This window comes from Chaetura pelagica, unplaced genomic scaffold, assembly GCF_000747805.2.
Source record: "Chaetura pelagica isolate M959 unplaced genomic scaffold, ChaPel_1.0 scaffold248, whole genome shotgun sequence".
NCBI lineage: Eukaryota > Metazoa > Chordata > Aves > Apodiformes > Apodidae > Chaetura > Chaetura pelagica.
The window spans coordinates 229,717-247,337 of NW_009954309.1; the positions used below are offsets into that span (position 1 = coordinate 229,717).

The 17,621-nt window shown below is 36.1% G+C and overlaps 1 protein-coding gene across 1 annotated transcript in view; it reads left to right on the top strand.

Moving 5' to 3' along the window:
• Positions 1-17,621, top strand: part of ATRNL1 (attractin-like 1) — a 454,560-nt gene that overhangs the window by 151,505 nt on the left and 285,434 nt on the right. Inside the window, exon 21 of the mRNA XM_010003956.1 lies at positions 752-804. Coding sequence (XP_010002258.1) covers positions 752-804 — 53 coding nt within the window. The remainder of the gene's footprint in view (positions 1-751; positions 805-17,621) is intronic.

Consider the following 17,621-nt stretch of genomic DNA (forward strand, 5'->3'; position numbering starts at 1 on the left):
ACATGGTGCTTTGGGGGATGTTTTATTTGTCATAGGGGTGTAGGGCTTATGATGGGATTTGATGATCTTGAAGGTCTTTTCCAACCTTGATAAATCTATAATTCTATGATTCTATGAAAATGTAATCATTATTTTATGCCATAGGGGTATTTTTTTGTTTGTTACTGTTGTTTTTTCATTTGAAGACTTGAAACCAATGTGAAAGTTGTACAGCAGCCCACCAGTGTATTGTTTGTGTGGTTGGAAATGGCAAGCGTATGTTCCATCCATGGTCTGGGTTGGAAGGGACCTTAAAATCATCTAGTTCTAACTCTCCTACCATGGATAGGGACACCTTTCAACTAGACCAGGTTGTATATTAGAGGAAAACATATTTAGGAATATATTCTGTACTGAATGTTCCTTCTGATTGGTTCTCACAGAGGGCCAGTGGAAGGATCAAAACAAGCCAAGGGAGTAAGCTATCAATGAGGTGCACTTACCTCACCACAGAAAGTCCTACAATGGGAAGTATGACTGAAGTGCCTTATTCAAGACCCTAGTCTTGGTTTCTTTTATAAGAGGACTGATGTGCCTCCAGAAAGTAGCACACCCTAATTAAGACCTATGTAAAACACTTTTTATTTTAATATATTTGTGCTACTAATAATGAAACTCATGCTATTTGGAATAACTATTCTAGCTCCATTTTTATTAAAACTATGTTGTGTTTAACAGGTGTTTGCTTTTTTCTTTTTTTTTCCTTCTGCAGCTGTGACTCTGAAAATAGGTATCTTGGAAATCCTCTGAGGGGAACATGTTACTGTGAGTACTTATATTTTTTAATGCTCAGTTCTTAAATGTTTAGATATTATGTGATACTTTCATTTTCTCAGAAAATCAAAATATTATTCTTAAGATTATTTTTTTTTTTAAGTTGGGCTTGTTGATATTTTGACTGAAAAACAAAATGCCCCACTGGGCTTCTCTGTTACTTTGTCCTCAAGAATGCAAATTAAAGTCTACTAAAAGTCAGTTCCTTACACCTAGTTTAGAGGGACTGACCAAGCCATTGGGTTATTCTCTGTGTCTCAACATATGTGAACTAAAGGAATAAGTAATTGTGTGATTGTTTAAGGGATATAATTTGTGGTGGGTAAAAACAATCTGGCTGAACAGCCATGATTCCTGGGGACATTCTGAGAGGTTTAGCCAGTCTGCCTCCCAGGGGCACAACACACAGCTGCTCTCCAGAGTATTTTAAAATGATACTGTGTGTTGTCTCTGTGTTCTTACCATTGTAGAAAAGGTGCCTCTGGCAAATTTGCTGTAAAGCATTACACTTCTGATAGTCATAGTGAAATATGTTGTCACGATCCGTGACCTATTATATCTCTTTATTGGAGTGTATTAACTTATCAGGATTTGCTGAGAGATCCACACGTGGGTATCGCCTCACACAGAGGATACAGGAACTTATGTCCCGACTTTTTTGAGTGAATAACCTCCTCAGTGCTTACTAATATTTCTAACAACAGCAAGGTTTATTGTGGGGAAAACAAAGCAATTTGGGGCAGGAGGTTCAAAAGGAGTGATTACAACACATTAAACATATATGGGTACACCTTAGTTGCACAAGACAAAATTATATTTTCCCCTATAAGCTGGGGTAGCCGGAATTGTCTCACCACGGCAGTGCAGGTAGGATGAGCTGGGTAGCAAAGAGGCTGCGGGCACTCCAAGCGCAGGTCACCCCCCCCCAGAGAGAAGCGGCTCCAGGACTTTGGGACTGGGGCTTTGGCAGCTGCAGCTGCGGCGAATGGCTCCGGGACTCCGGGACTGCGGCTTTAGCAGCGGCGGCGGCGCGGCTCTGCGGCGGGTGGGTAGGCAGGCAGGCAGCGGAGCGGCTCTGCGGCGAGCAGCTCCCAGCAGCGGGGGCGGGCGGCAGCGCACAGCAGGAAAAAGGGGGGGGGGCGGCAGCTGCTCCCCCCCACACACACACAGAGGGGGTTTCCTGCCGCGTGGAGACACCGTTTTAAGTCAGTTTTGTCGGCTGACTCAAAGGACATTTCATGTTCGTGTAAGGAAATACCTGGTCCTTCACATATGTGAAGGGATGAGAATGCTTATTAGCCATGTGCAGAAATCCCTTAGTGAGCTATGCCAATTTTGCTGTGCCGATATCGATGTTAAGTAGTAATTTAAATCATCATAAAAATATATGGGATGTTGGAGAGCACTATTTTACCTCCTGTGACTTTTGCTCATACCAGCTCTATGTCAGACAATTGGATTCATTTCGCTATTGTTTCCTAACACCATCCATACCTCAAACTTAAATGTACATAAAGGCATCTCTGAGTATATTTACAGCATCCATTCTGGTCTTTGGCCTTTTTTTTTTAACCATTTCACTTTAGAATGTACAGAACAACTTTGTTTTAGAATATGTTTAACACATCATTTAGATAATAAATAAATGTTTACTTTGTTCACTAATGTTTTTCTTCTACCTGAAATGGTTTGCATCTGCAAGATATGTTTTACAGAACAGAATAAACACATAGTGTATTACAGATGCTGATATATCCGTAGGCCTAAAATATTTATTCTACTTGCCAGGTGTAACAGAAACTTGGTGTGGGTTGATTTGGGGTTTTTTTGTGTGGGTTTTTTTTTGTGTTGTTTGTTTTTTTTGTTCAATTTGAAATGTAATACTTCAAACTGGAAGATAATTTTAAAATATTGTTGACATTGACAGTTTACGTAAAATAGACAAGTTGAATATATCTTTTTAAAACTGTGTTCTAAAGATACTGTTGATCAAAAAAATTCCACTTGCTGCATAAGAAATTTTTCTTATGTCAAAACAGGAATTTCAGTATTTATAAGAATGAGTCTTTGTATCTATCGATTTTGTAAATTTCATAGATTTAAGGCTAGATAATGAGCCCATCAGAAGTTCATACTATGAAGCGAGCGCTTTATAGGCAATTTTGGATGTGTGTATCAACAATTGTTTTGTCCTTTAAAAATCACCATTATTAAATTTAAGAGATGGAAAAGAACTGACAGTAATGAGATTTGTAGACCTCAGGCACCTTCATGAAAAACCTTATTTTTTTGCTATCATTTTGCAGGTATGGTCTATAAATCATGTTGGATGATGCACTATATTCAAGATAACCTTTCACCTTTAACTCTCTACTATTATTTGTCTTCTGTCAGATTTCAAAATATTTTAAAGATATTGTCTTTCTGGAATCATAAATCGTCTTTTAATACATTCAGTCGTTTATTGTATATAAATGATTTTTGGAGTTACTTTATCTGAAGGTAATGAGAGCCTTTTCTAACAGAAAATAATGGAATTCTATATTTTAAAATATTTTTTGGCTGATGCATAGTAATGGGAAATAATTTGTTAATTTGTGGGTAACTGACCTAAGATTTCAATGACAATTGCTTATCAGCACCATCCATTACCTGCTAAATTATGTATTAAAATTATGTGATAGAGATGCTCCAGTTTCTTATATATATAAGTATATATATTTAAAAATAAGGGCTTACCATGAAATGTAATTTATGTAAGAAAATGTTTTGCTTTTGTACAAGACAGACAATTGGATGGCTTTTTTAAGAGCTTATTTCACTACTCTCCAGTAAAGTTGCTGCTTTACTTCTCCTTCACGTGAAGAATATTCTTCAATTTTTCCAGTACAAGAATAATTATTGCTCAGGAGGGAGCATGTCACAGTTTGACTCAGGTCCGACAACAATGCTCTTGATCCCCTCCCCCTCCCACCCAGGTAGGGAAGGAGAGAGAGAAAAAGAGAGAGACTTGGCCGGATTGAAAACTAAACTACACAGCTTTAATTAAAACACTAATGAATGATACAAGAAAATATCTACAATTATATACAGATATACTCAGGTGTGGGCAAAAGCCTCTCGCCTCCCCCCACCCCAGCAACTCCCACAGCACTTCCCTGAACTGGGAAGAGTCCTGAGGAATCCCGGAGCTGCTGCTGGAAGAGAGCAGAGAGTTATGGGGGTCAGGAGATCTCGAGCCTAAGGGTCGATGGTGATGGATGAACAGAGTCCTCCCCGGACGCCGGCCATGGACGGAAGAGAAGGGGAGAAGAAGAAGAAGGAAGGAAGTTGTCTTCTGTGATCTCTGACCTTCCTCTGAGCTTACGTAGATATATGGAATGGAATATCTTTGGCCAATTTTGCTGTCTGTCTAACTCAGCCTCCTACGGGGGGGGTCACAGATCTCCCCATAGTGTCTGAGCCGGCAGAGTGCAGGTGCGGCCTTGAAGCCTCAGTAGTTAGAAAAACATTCCACCGTCTTATCAGTCTAGCAGAACACACTGTTGCTAGTTACAAGAAAGCTTACTAAAGGAAAAAAAAATCAGTAAAAAGAAAAATTGGCTTCATCCTGGCTCAAACCAGGACAGAGCAAAATACTGAGGAAACACAAACTGCATGTAGTTATGAGCAGCATAAGTTTATGAGAAGTAAAAATTCTAGGCACATTTGTTTCTACCACTTGGAATCAAAATCAGTGAACCGTACAAAAATACAACTAATAATTTGCTCTATGGTTGGGATCTTCAGGAAGCTTTTAGTCACATGCTGGAGCTTAGCCATCTTCAAAATTACCAGCTTTAGGTGTTCAAACTTTATCTTTCTTTCACTTTTGTAAACACTGCCCTAAATTGGAATGCTTTCTAAGCCTAAACCTTAGACTTCAGTCCTGAGTGTATGGCTACCTTTTGTATGATACTGGGTGACCTCAATTTCTCTTTAACAGCAGGATGTGAATTGAAAATCCTTGTGGCCTTAGAGGAACTTTCTGATATGGTGAATACCCACTGCCCTCTAGAAGTTTGGCTGTTTCTGTCTCTTGCTCTCTGCCTAGCTTACCTAGTTCTTGTCTAGTCCTCTCTCCCTCTTCCTTGTCCTTGCCATCCTCAAGCCTAGGCAGGGGGAACAGACTGTTGCTGTTGTAGGCACTGGTATTAGCATCAATAAACTGTTGAAGATAGCAAGTAAACTCTAAAATTAATAGAGTTAGCCAGTGAGATAGCACAGCTTGTTTTAGTTTATTCCTTATTTGTTTCCTTTAGTAGTGATGCAGTAGAGGAGGCAGAATATTCATGCTGTACTACTACCAGCTATTCATGCTGGATCTTATTGTGATTGGAGACGTGATCTGTGCACAGATGAAAACACAGGAGAATTACAAATAGGTCTAGCATGATAAAACAGAATGAGATTTATATAGGAACTAACATACTGAAACATTGCAGAGACTTAATCTAAATACAGATACTATGCCAAAAGGATAAGCACAGATAGCAGCAAAGCCATCAAAGCCTAGAGATAACGGGAACAGTTCATTAAACATCAGATTTCATTCTAATATTGTGTTTCAGAACATGGCAGCACTGGACATGAGTAGTTTTTCTACTTTAAATTATCAAAACTTAAAAAAAGTAGAGTACAAAAGGCATAATAGAGAGGGTATGCAATAGGATACTATCTAGATTGTGTGAAAATTGTTGCCCCTTGCTTTTATAAAATTATTTTCATTTCATTCTTCATTACTTCACTGTATGATTGAAAAAGCTCAACGGAGAGAACAAATTTCTCTGAGAGTAAGAGAATGAGAACGAGTCTCACAAACATACAAATTAGGAAAATATTGAATGTATAAGAATGCATGAGCAGCTGCACAATGATTTGTCTATCCTAGTACCCTGTTGTCAGTAGTTGCTGAATATGAATGCCAGGGGAAGAGTATAGCAAAAACATACAGTGATAATTTTCTCTTTATATCCAACAATCTGCCGCTCAGGAACTTTGTGAGAGGAAGGAAGGGTTTATTGAACCCAAAGTATTTGATGAGCCCCTTTTTAGGAATATTATAAAAGATTTTTTATGCATAATTAAAAGAAGAATATTGTCAGAAAATAAAGCTTCATTAATTTAAAACCCATGGTTTTGTTTGTCATTGTAAATATTCCTGTAGGTTGAGTAGAAGTCTGCTTCTGGATTGTGTTTCTGCACTTCTGGTAGGGAGGCTCTGTATCCCTAGACCTTCCTCTTAGAAGCCAATTCTTCTGTGAATGATTGGAAGCTGATTCAACCCGTGTGAATGAATTCTGAGTGGAGGCCAGAGGTGGCTGTGCAGCTGACTTATGCATGTACACAGCCCATAAATACAAGGTTTTGTCATGATGCATTTGTATTTGTTGTTGTTATTGTTCTCTGGTATCTCAGCCAGCATGATGAACACCAGTAACACCTTGACAGCAAAACGTGCATCCAAATTGCTGGATTAGTTCTTTGCACGTCAGCAGTGGAAACACTTTGCTGTTGGAATCAATGCTCCTGGGTGCAAAGAAATACGCAGCTAAAACCAGATGTTTTTAGACTGATTGGGAGGAATCCCTGGGACAAAATACCACTTCTGAGAATTTCACCTGGGTTATGTGCAGATGCAAAGCTTTACATCATAAATGGAGGAATAGCTAGACCAGTGTACCAGAGAAAATGAGAGCTTAAATTTACAGCTCATGGTATTTTACTATATGGAGGGTAAATTACAGGCTTGCTAACAACCGTTTGTATTAAAAGGATGTGATACTTTCCTTCATAAACCTCTTCGGATATTTGTATTTCTAAGGTCAAAAACTTTCCAAAATATCTGGTTTATGTACATTGCTTTGAGAGTCAGAGTTCCCGTGTTACATTTCAAACAAGTACAACTTAAAGATTCTAATACTACTACATGCAGAAGCATAAAAGATAAAAAGAAATCAGTGATGTGAATGTAAGTAGTATGGTTTGCCTGCATGGTGGTTAGAATTTCCAGGTGAGTTGAGCACTCAGGATTTGCCTGTTCCACTAAGAAAATTCCCAGCTAAGAGCAATCTAGTAGCCAGCTAAGAACATGTAGTTGAGAAAATGTGTATAGGTTTACATACCTTACTTTCTTATTCTGTTTTACAGATTAGAACATGACCTGTGAAAAGGATTAGAGGCTTGAGGAATGTATAGATGTCAGGAGAGATGGGTCATTTATGAAGAGAATTAAAACAGAGAGGGTCTGGATGATCCATAGCCTTTTTTAGAATTAAAACCTGTTTATTAATCATTTATTCCACATCTTCACAAGAATAGATGCCTTTGTTGGAGGTATTTCTTGGATTTAAAACCTTTCAAAAAAAGGAGGCACAAGTAACTGTACATAAGAGGCTAAAAGAATGTACAAATTTTATTATAACTTTTTTTCCTAGGTTCATTGTGTTTCCTTCCACAACTCTTTCAAATCTTCCTCTCACCTGTGTTTATGAAATGTCACTTGTGGATGAGTTCATACAGTGACTCAGCCACGGTTTCAATTGTTCTTCTGGGATGAAGCATGCAAAAAGCAAGATAGGCCCATCTGTAATAGCATCAAGGGTCAGTTGTTCTCCAGAGCACTGACACCACTGAGCTTTTCTAGACAGTCTTGGGGACATGCAGGGAGGAAACAGAAAGCCAGAGAAAACATTGATGAGTTCTCAGATGTTTGCCACTTAAAAAAAATCAGACATAATAACTAGTAGGAAAATAATAGGCATAGATAATAATAGTCAGAGATATTTTTTTCACATTGTCATTGGATACATTTTAATAGCTCTTTTAATAGCTATTAATGTATTATAATTTTGTTATATATTATAATTAATATAATATACTTTTAATAGCTCTCTTCTACTTCAAGTACACTGAAGGAAAAATATGTGATCATATGTGAGCTATTAAATATTTTGTAACAAATTTCTAGGGAGTGACCTGAATAATTGGTTTATGGCTTTACCATGCCATTTTAAACTCTGAGCCATAAAATTTTATCTTGTAACACTATGGCTTGTTTCCTTGATATATGTACAGAAATGATAGCAATAAACAATTCTCTCAGTATGTCAGCAACTCATGAAGATGAAGAATGATACTTTCATCATCAAAATTGGTGAGGAAGTGTGAAATGTGCATTCAGTGAAAACTCTAGAGATAATATCTGGTATCTGTGCTGGGAGCTGGGGAGAAAGAAGCAAATTTTGCTTCTGGCTATAGACGGAATGTTGTAAGGATTCTAGTCCAGTCCTGGAGTTGCATTAGCCCCATTACTGCTGACAAACCAGGACTTCAAAAAGGACAAAGTAAAGGAAAGTGCTAGTCCTTACCATTTCTTATAGTAAACGTTAATTTAAAACTTTTAAATGCTGTTGTTATTAAATTTATGTGGTGTCTGAATCAAACAATAATAACTGCAGCTGAAACGTAATACAACCTGTCAGAAAGAACATACAATGTGGTATTTAAGCACTCTGAGTGTGTGTAGGTGACATGCATTCAGGGCCTTAGAGCATGACATCTTTAATTAAAAATAATTAAAGGAAAAGATAAAATAAAATGTGTTCTAGGGGTCGTCATAAAGCACTAGGTGGCAGACTTGCTATACTTAGAGAAAAATTAAACTCAAGAGCATTCCAAGGAGAGTATTGTGGAAGATAAACAGCAAGTAGCACTTCTAATAAAACTGTTAGCAGAGATTTTACAGATATTTAAGAATTGTGTTGAAACTTAAAGGGCATAAACAATAAATTTTAGCTATTGAAAAGGTGTTTGTTTTAGTTGAATTGTGAGATATCTGCCAGCAGTTAGATGCTTTGCTACTGACTTGAAGAATTCATGTTTCCTTTTGGGACAGAATTAATTTAAACTCAATACATATTGTAATTGTAAACTGTCATGCTTGACTTAAGATTTCCACCAGTTAGGTATAACACTGATTGACTTTGATATAGTCTGAAGCAATTTTTATTATTTATAAATACAGTAACAATAATGATTCACATCGTCTTTATAATATATGGGTTTATACAAATAAATTCGGGTGAAACAGATTATACTTTAGATCAGACAGTTCTAGGATGATTTGAGGAAAGATTAGCCTCAAAAATGCTACCAACTCAGAACATATAAAGAGCAACAGAACAAACAAGTTTTTGCCCTTAGCTAAAATAACCACAAACCAACTGTCGCCTTCTAGAGAATTAAAGCAATAACCACACCAAGAATCTGAACCTCCTAGTAAACTATTATGATCTCAACCCAGGCTCTGTGTACTCATTTGCCAAATGCTAGGTTCACTAGCAGCTTTTATAGGCAGGCTAAAGAAACAGTTTTGCTGCCAATCGATTTCAAACTTCATTGTGAATTGGAGTCTTCCTGTGTATGCATCTTGTAAACATAATATGTAGTATTACAGTCAAATACCTATTAGTATAAAATTTTAAGCAGTATAAATTATCATTCTTTATAGAACAGAATTTTAAAATGCTTGATGAAGCAAGAGTCGGAGACTTGGTGTCTTAGAGAACTTACTCAGAAGAAACACTTTGATTGTAGGGGACTTTAGGCCCTGGGTGAAGCAGTTTGTGAAATAAGAAGCAAAATAATGTAAATATCTACATATAGGTGATATTTTATTTTGTCTGTATGTTGAGCTGGGTTTCATAGAGGTGAATACTTTTTGCATCCTTGTGCTGTAAATACAATGTGCTGTTTATGTGTCTATTTCCCTAAGATGTCCACAAAGTCAGGAGCTGTCATTCTTCAGACCTGGGAGGCCTTAGAGCTCCCCAAGACTGGAGTTGTAAGAAGCAAATGGAATAGGAAGGGATCTATTAGTGTCCCCTTGCCTTCTGACAGCCAAGGGAAAACCTTTATGGTGGTTTTACAGTTGCATTGCTTCCTGTGCTGAGTTCCCAGGGAAAAGAGAGAATTCTTCATCAGTAGGACTTCAAGAAAAGATCTTGAACCAATTGAAATTAAAAAACCCCAACAAAACAACACCCTAGCTTCAATAAGTGGCTTATGGTTTGTGGGAGAATTTGTGTTGGTTTCTATGGCTGGGAGTTTGTGGTCAAACTAGCACATTATTCCATGTCAGCTGGGGTGCTTTATTCCAATGCAAATATGAAGCACTTGTGGACAGTTTTGCCTCTTCCATTATTTCAAGCTGAACACCTAATGCAATTGCCCAGTTCTGATGAAGTTACACAACTCAGGTGTCTTGGGTCCTGAACCACTTCATACACATACTTGTAGAAGTCAAGAGAGCACTCAGTACTTTACAAACAGATTAAATGTTTTCAGCTTTATAATTAGTTTTCTGAAGCCCTTGTAGATTATTCAAGTGAGGGTTCTGTGGGATCATTTAACTAAGTTAATAGTAATTTCTGTCTCAAGATGGTGACAAAACCTGGAAATATATACATTTTAAGGAATCTTATGTTAAATGTGGACATTGTCAAGTTCAAGTTTTCTGATTGGCCAACTCCGTTCAATTTCAGCATATTGTAAAGTAGCCTATGAGTCCTTGGTATGAGTTTTTTGTCACTTTTTTTTTTAGCTTGAATTGTGAACATTGTTTTAAAATATATTCCAGAAATATAACCCATTGATAGCAAAGTGTAATTTGCTAGTCACTTGATATAAAGGATAATGCTGACATAAAATGGAAGAGCAAACTGAGGTCAAATGTAGCAGTACACATTAGCAAAATAGATACAACAGCAAACAAGATATTAAGGGAAAGCTGAAAAATGTATATGTCAAGAAGTTTGAAGATGCACTGGTAGAGAAGTAATATATCTGTATTCCATTTTTCTTTTTATGTTTTAAGTAAATAAATGTGCTTTACTGCGTTACCCCCTAAGGAAATGCCATGGCCATCAGAACAGTTTTGGAAAAGTGACAAGCTATGCAAAATGTAGGCAAATAAATATGAAAAGGGCAAAAATCTCACATTTATCTCGTCAATGAAAAGGGAATTTTAGAATTCTAGTCTTCTGGAGTAGAAATAGGTGCCTTGTTTGTGCGGGTTTGTGAAAATCCAACTAGATGGATTTTAAAGTGTTAGAGCCTTTTGTGGCACTAGGAATGGCTGATGAAAGAGAAGATGAAGAGAAGTCAATATTAGAATGCACAGTAGATAAATGGTGGAAACAGAAAACTGAAATTAATCTAAGGAAGAAAATGAGCAACTACATCATGCAAATGTGTCACTATGTTCATTGCCAAGGATTGCCTACCATAGTATATGGCCTGTGAAGGTCAAATATAGATGGTATAAATAATCTGTCACCAAGAACATGCAGACTGTCAATATTCACTATAGTTTGCTTTTTTTTTTTTTTTTTTTTTTTTTGTGATAATCCAGTTGCTGGAAAAGCTGTCAAAAAACTTGTGCCTCCTGTCTGTGTAAAAGTAGTGATATTTTTCAATTGTTCTGTATTTAGCTAATCTGAAAAAAAAAACCAAAACAACAATAAATGAGGAACTCATTCCAGTTTTGCATTTCAGTTAGCAGTACTTGCTTTCTGTGGCCAAAAAAAGTAATGAATTAATGAAACCACAGCTTTATCTAGTTCCTGGTTTATAGAAAAGATAATACTAGGAAAATACAATATTCATTTTAATGTCTGGCAGCTATTTGAGGTGGAAATCAAGTATTCCAAGTCACTTTCAGAAAGGAGTCAGTGAGCTGTGCTGTGGTGGCCAACATTCCCTCTCCACTGAAGAGCAGGTTGACTGCTTTGAGGTTGAGAAAAACAGCCTTTTGGGCTCCTTTTTTCTTTCCTCTGTTACCTCAATTTTCTTAGCTTAACAGTTCATTATTTTATGTGCTTAACTTCCATATCTACAAGCTAAACTTGTATAAAGTGGGGAAAATAATCTGAATTTGCTTTTTCCCACGTTTGTTGCTCTGTACTTTTACTTTTTACTAAGGATTGCAGTGTTTCCTCCTACCTGGTTTAAAAGCTGTATGGGCTGAATCAGGCAATATTTACATCACATAATCTGATTTGTAAATGTTTGGAATTTTAATATAGTATCAATATGTTTGCTGAATTGGCACTCATTTCTTAGCATGAGGAAAAAACAATGCAAATGTTCTTATTTAAGTCAGCAGATTTTAGGAATTCTAAATGAAAAGGTGCTTGTGTTACATCTTCCTTTCAAAGGTGTGATGTAAAGCCTGCTACTGTATGTTGTCTAAGTATGATATTTTGACATATATACATAATATACAATGTATTCACCTGTTGTGATTCATGTCTTGAAAACAGAGGAGACTGCAGAGTCAGGTATGCTACATACATCATTTCTCTGCAGTATGAAGTGCAGTTTTGCTGAAGGTGCTCGGCATTTATTTGCCGTGGGAGATTTTAGTTCTCAGGACTAACATGTTAAAATTATTTGAGAAACAGCAAAGGGTATTGGGAAAGTTGAAACATCTCAACTTCAATTTACATTGTGTATTTTGTACCGATCACGTGGAGTCAAGCAGTGTGGGGCGAGGTCTGACATTTGGACTGTAGATTTAAGGTTTCTTAAGCAAAGTTCAACTAAATAATGAGAAAAAGGAAAGAACAGAATTTTGAAAACGAGATATAACAGCAGCACCTTCTTATCTGTGTGTATTTAAAGCTAGTTTATGAAATGCATGTTCTGTCTCCTTGTAAGGCCTGATCAGCTAGAGGTTCCTTTTTTAATTGCTGAGATCGGTATTCAATTATTCAAGAACCAGGACTAAAGTTCTGCTCATAGTCCACACATTTATTGTGTGAGTAACTTCTGAATAATCTGAATTTATATGAAAACTTGAGCATATACATGTATAAAAGCATAAATGGTTTTAAAAACAGTATTTCTATTTTTGCCACCTGTGGTGTATTTTATGGTCTTGGATCCATTTAAGAAATAAAAATTAATGTATTTCTGAAAGGAAACAAAGTACTTTATCTATAGGGATTATACAAGAAAATGAACATCATAATAACAAGATTTAAAATTAACATTAAAATGTGACTAATCTAATTAACTATATGACAAGAAACATCCCTCTTTGGTGGCAACATATGAACTCAAACAGTAATTTAATGTTGTTTCTTAGATGTGGCATTTCAGTTGTAACTAGCAAAAAGATCTCTTCAATGCGTACAGACTATATAACTAAAGGAAAAATCAGACTACAGTTAGAGAGTACTAATACTATTATGTTGCAAAATGATGTTGCATATTAGAGTATGTTATTAAACAAACATTGTAAAGATGAAGCATCTAGATAATTATGAAGAAAATTTCCTGTAGAGATTAATTTGAAATTCTTCCATAATATTTTCATTGGATACTTTCTTTTCTTAGGTTTGTTTGTAATTTTCTCCCACTTTTCTAACACTACAAGAATATTACAAGAATTAAGCTATTACTGTCCATTGTGACAAAACAGAAGTTCATTCCCTGTCCTTGTCCTGACAAGTCCTTATTTGTCGAGTAATAACACTTATATTTTGACTAATCATAATGCCTGTGCTATGAGCTTTGAAATGCTCCATCATCGGAGAAATCTAGACCTTTCTTCAAAACCTGACATTTAAATAACTAATTGATGCATTCACTTCTATTTGTTCTTACTTCTATCCGTAATATCTTGTTCATAATTCTCTGGTTCATTGGTTTCCGAATTGGTTCCCAGTTTCCAACTGTTTAAGGACCATGGTCCTGGGTAGAACTTGTAAAGGGCCTGCAGCTGTTCACAGAAACTCCATCAGTTATGGCAGTGTTTTCAGTCAAGAGTTGGGTGAAAAAATTTAAGAAATGAGATCTGGCTGTGGTCCATGGCTTAAAAACTTTAGGAACTTAATTTTTAAACTGTATTTTAGTTTTTAGATCTCAGCAACAAGTTTTCCCTTGCTTAATCTTAATCTTAATTATCTTAATTAACCTTCTGTGTCTTTCTATAGTCAGCAGAGAAAATCAAGGGTTACTCATCCAACCTCTGTGTGTAACTGCCTGACAAAGAGATCAGTCATCTTCAGAAAGTTTCAGTGAATATAGAGTAAGCTTAGACTATTAGTAACATTTAGCAGAATAAAATTTGACCACACGTCAAATTTTTCTGTATCTGACCCTCCCTTAGGATTGAAAGTGACAGCTTATTAGACTTTTCCAAGTAGCAGATGACATTATTTTAAAGAAAAGATTTCTGTTTAAAATAAATTTAGTTAACCAATTTGCTGATTCTGACACTAAGCTCTATGTGGGCTTTTTAGTCTGGTATGTTTTTTAAAGTTACGTCAAAAGAAACAATTGTTGCTGAATGGATTTTAAAACCTGAACTTTTGTGGCAATCAGTCTCACATGCTCTTTATATAGAAAAATGAACATAAATAGTGAATGTTGGAGTATTTTGAAAGTCTTTCTGCTCTCAGTGCAATCAGCAAAAATGCAAGTTTTGCTAGTTTCTGGTAAGGATTTCACAGTAAATGACTTTTTGTTTTGCCACAATGGACAAGTAATGTCGGACACCAACGCATTTCAATAGAACAATGAAAATGTGGCAGTGGGTGACTTTTACATAGAGATGACAGAGAATGAATCAGGCAGCTGCTCTGAAAGTTCAATATTATCCTGACTGAAAATAGGTCTGGTGGTAACCCTCTAACTTTGTAATACAAGCAGAATTTATTTTGGTCACAAATGAATATGATTTATAGCATATGATAATGGAACTTGGTTTCAGAAGCAGCATTTTTCTTGATAACAGAGAAATATGAATGGGACTGTACTCAGCAAACTCTTACTGGAAATAGAGAACAATTGCTAGAAAGGGTAGGAGAGAGACAAACTGCCTGTGCCATGAAGAGGTGAGTATGAATTTTAGAATCGGCATGAATAGAGAGTTCCCTAAATAGAAAAATGTGGGAAGACTGTGATGTGTCTGATGTTGCAATTGTGAGGGAAGTTCTTACAACTTTAAGTGATTTCAAGAAGTAAAAGTAGAACATTTTATGAGGTTTCTATTAAAAAAAAAAAAGTTATTGTAGTTCAATAATTCAGAACTATGATGAAAGTGTACCAACTCAGGCATGTAATTGTCTGTTTTTCTTTCAGTGTAATAAAGGTATTTCAAGAGTATTACTGGTGGAAGTAAATGGTTGAAATATAACTTCTTAGCTGCAGTCTTAAAAGTTTTGGGTTGTTGTTTTTTTTTTTGTACATACATGGTGATATGTAAGGCCAACCATTTGTTCAAATAATGAAGAAACTTTCCATCTTTTTGTTACCTGTCCTTTGCTATTAAAATTTTTAATGTTCTGTTTCGTGGCTCGTACTGTTAATAGTGTACCACCTCTTCCTTCTGACTTAGTGATTATCCATCCATCATTATTTCAAGTTGGCCATAAGGATTCCTTTTGAGTAAGCACATGCTGACATCTTTTGATGTCCATCGCACTAGTTTTCAGTATAATTTAATTGTTATGTTTAGTTATTAGAAAGAAAGTGAAAAACCCACTTTAATCATTGGTCAGGTAAAGATAATGTTATTCTTACCTAACATTTATAAAATGTAGTGATTAGGTTGTAGTTGGGAATGAGAACATATTGTGAGTGGGTCTTGTTGGATATTCTGTTCCATATGGGTGTCTGACATATATTGCAGCACTTTTGGCTTAGAACTTTTGCTAAGTTATAACTATTCGAGCCAAAATGCTAGATATTTTTCTTAGAAGTTGTATATATGTATGAAAATCTTGCTATGTTTCTCAGTTTTAGAAATGTGTATTAAGAAGTCATGTATGGTCTTACTTTCTGGGAACTCAGGTTCATTCTTCCCTCCCTACTGAGCGATGTAGTGAACTGGGATGCTCTACTGGAAAGATTTGGGGAAAGGGAGAAGCCATCTCTAAAGTAAAGTGATTATCTGGAATTTACTCCAGCCTGATTCCTAATATTACTTAAAGCTAATGTATTGAAATATGTTATTTAGACAGTGGGTGCCAGGAAAGTGAAAGAATGAAGGATGCTGGCACAATAATTTTTTATTTGCTTCCTTATTAGGGCACGATTGTACAACTTTTAATAGCTTGGCTACATAGTATTTCCCTAGGAACCTTCCCTCTACAACACACTGAATGAATTTGCAGGGGAAGAATCAGTGATAATGTGATGATGAATGTCTGTTTCTTTCCTGTTTTGTTGCAAAAGTGGAAAGAATTACAGTGCATGATAGAAGGATTGGTAAAATAAGAATGATCATATGTAGTGTTGTATAAATCAAAATACTATGAAAAATCAAACTCTAGATGTTTCAGATTGGCTGCTCATGATTAATGGATGTTTTTGTCCTTGGTCTCTTAGTTTCATTTCCTGTCCTATAAAATGGGACTGATAATGCCTGCTCATCTCACAGTAATGTTTTAACGAATTCATTAACTTTTCTGAAGAACTTAGAAAATGATAGTGATGAATATTATAGAAATCCACAGTAGAAATTAATTCCATTTTTAGAAAAGGGCTTGTGTAGCATGCAGGAAATGAGGCATGGGCCCAACACTGAGTACTGAATGTAGAACAAAGTGTTGAACAGCTGCCCATTAAGTGAGCACTCACCCAAAAATAATTCACAAGCACCCTTGATTGTAGTGGTTTATTTCACATTCTTAATCTTCCTCTTTAACATACCTTTTTGTATATAACTTTCTCAATAATTTATACTAAATGTGTGATTAAAAAAAATTACAAATATAATGACATATTTTTAGAGTGGCAGCAGCACTCAGAAATACTGAAGTAGAATTTCAAATCTCTCAAGATTTCTGTTTACCTTTGTTCTTTTAGGAACATTCTGGCATTTTAGAAAACAGTTTTCTTTTAGTACACAAACTTGAGTACAGGAGTAGGTCTATTTTGTGTTGGGTATGAGTATAAAACTTTCATATCAAGTAATATTAAGCATATTAAAAGTCATGGACCTTTATTAAAGAAAGTGAAGAATTTCTTGAATATCAACAGCAATGCTAGGATTAAATGATTGCTTTGAAACTTATTTTCCTCATTTAATTAAAGGGCTTTCTTTGCCTAATTATTGTTGTGGTCTCACATGCACTCATTACTGACATTTTGGATTGATTTTAATGACTTCTTTTAACTGTGAAAGCAGTGAAGGATTTTGAAAAAAACCAAAATCGAGATGTGAAAAGACTCAATAACCCTAAGATCTTGTTATATTTGACCATTGATGATATCAGGATGATATTGTGTTCTTATCTCCCAACATTCTTTTTCTACTTTATTCCATGATTTTTAATACAAAATGGTGCAACATCCAAGGGGACAGAAATTAGCCTGCAGGACTTCTCCCTGCTGAGTAGCTGAGTCCTTTGACTTCCTCTGGTGTCTCTCTGCACAAATGGATTTTTTTTCCCTGTTTTAAATTCTTCTGCTCCTTCTCCTTTGCCTTCACTGAAGTGGTGGGGTGTACACCCTGCTAGGCAGAAATAGGAGGAGTTGGGTTTATTACTCTCAAAAAGAAGGCAGCCTACAACATATTTTCCTGATGGGACCTCTGAAGGTCCCAGCTATGCCACAGTGATGTGGTGGCTGATTTTTGTGCTGAGCCATCAAGGCACTAGGCATTTTTCAGTCATTTATACCAGCACAAAGTAGGAAGGGATTATTGCTTCTGTAATGTGATAGTAGTTCTGTCTCTTTCCTTTGCCCACTGGTGT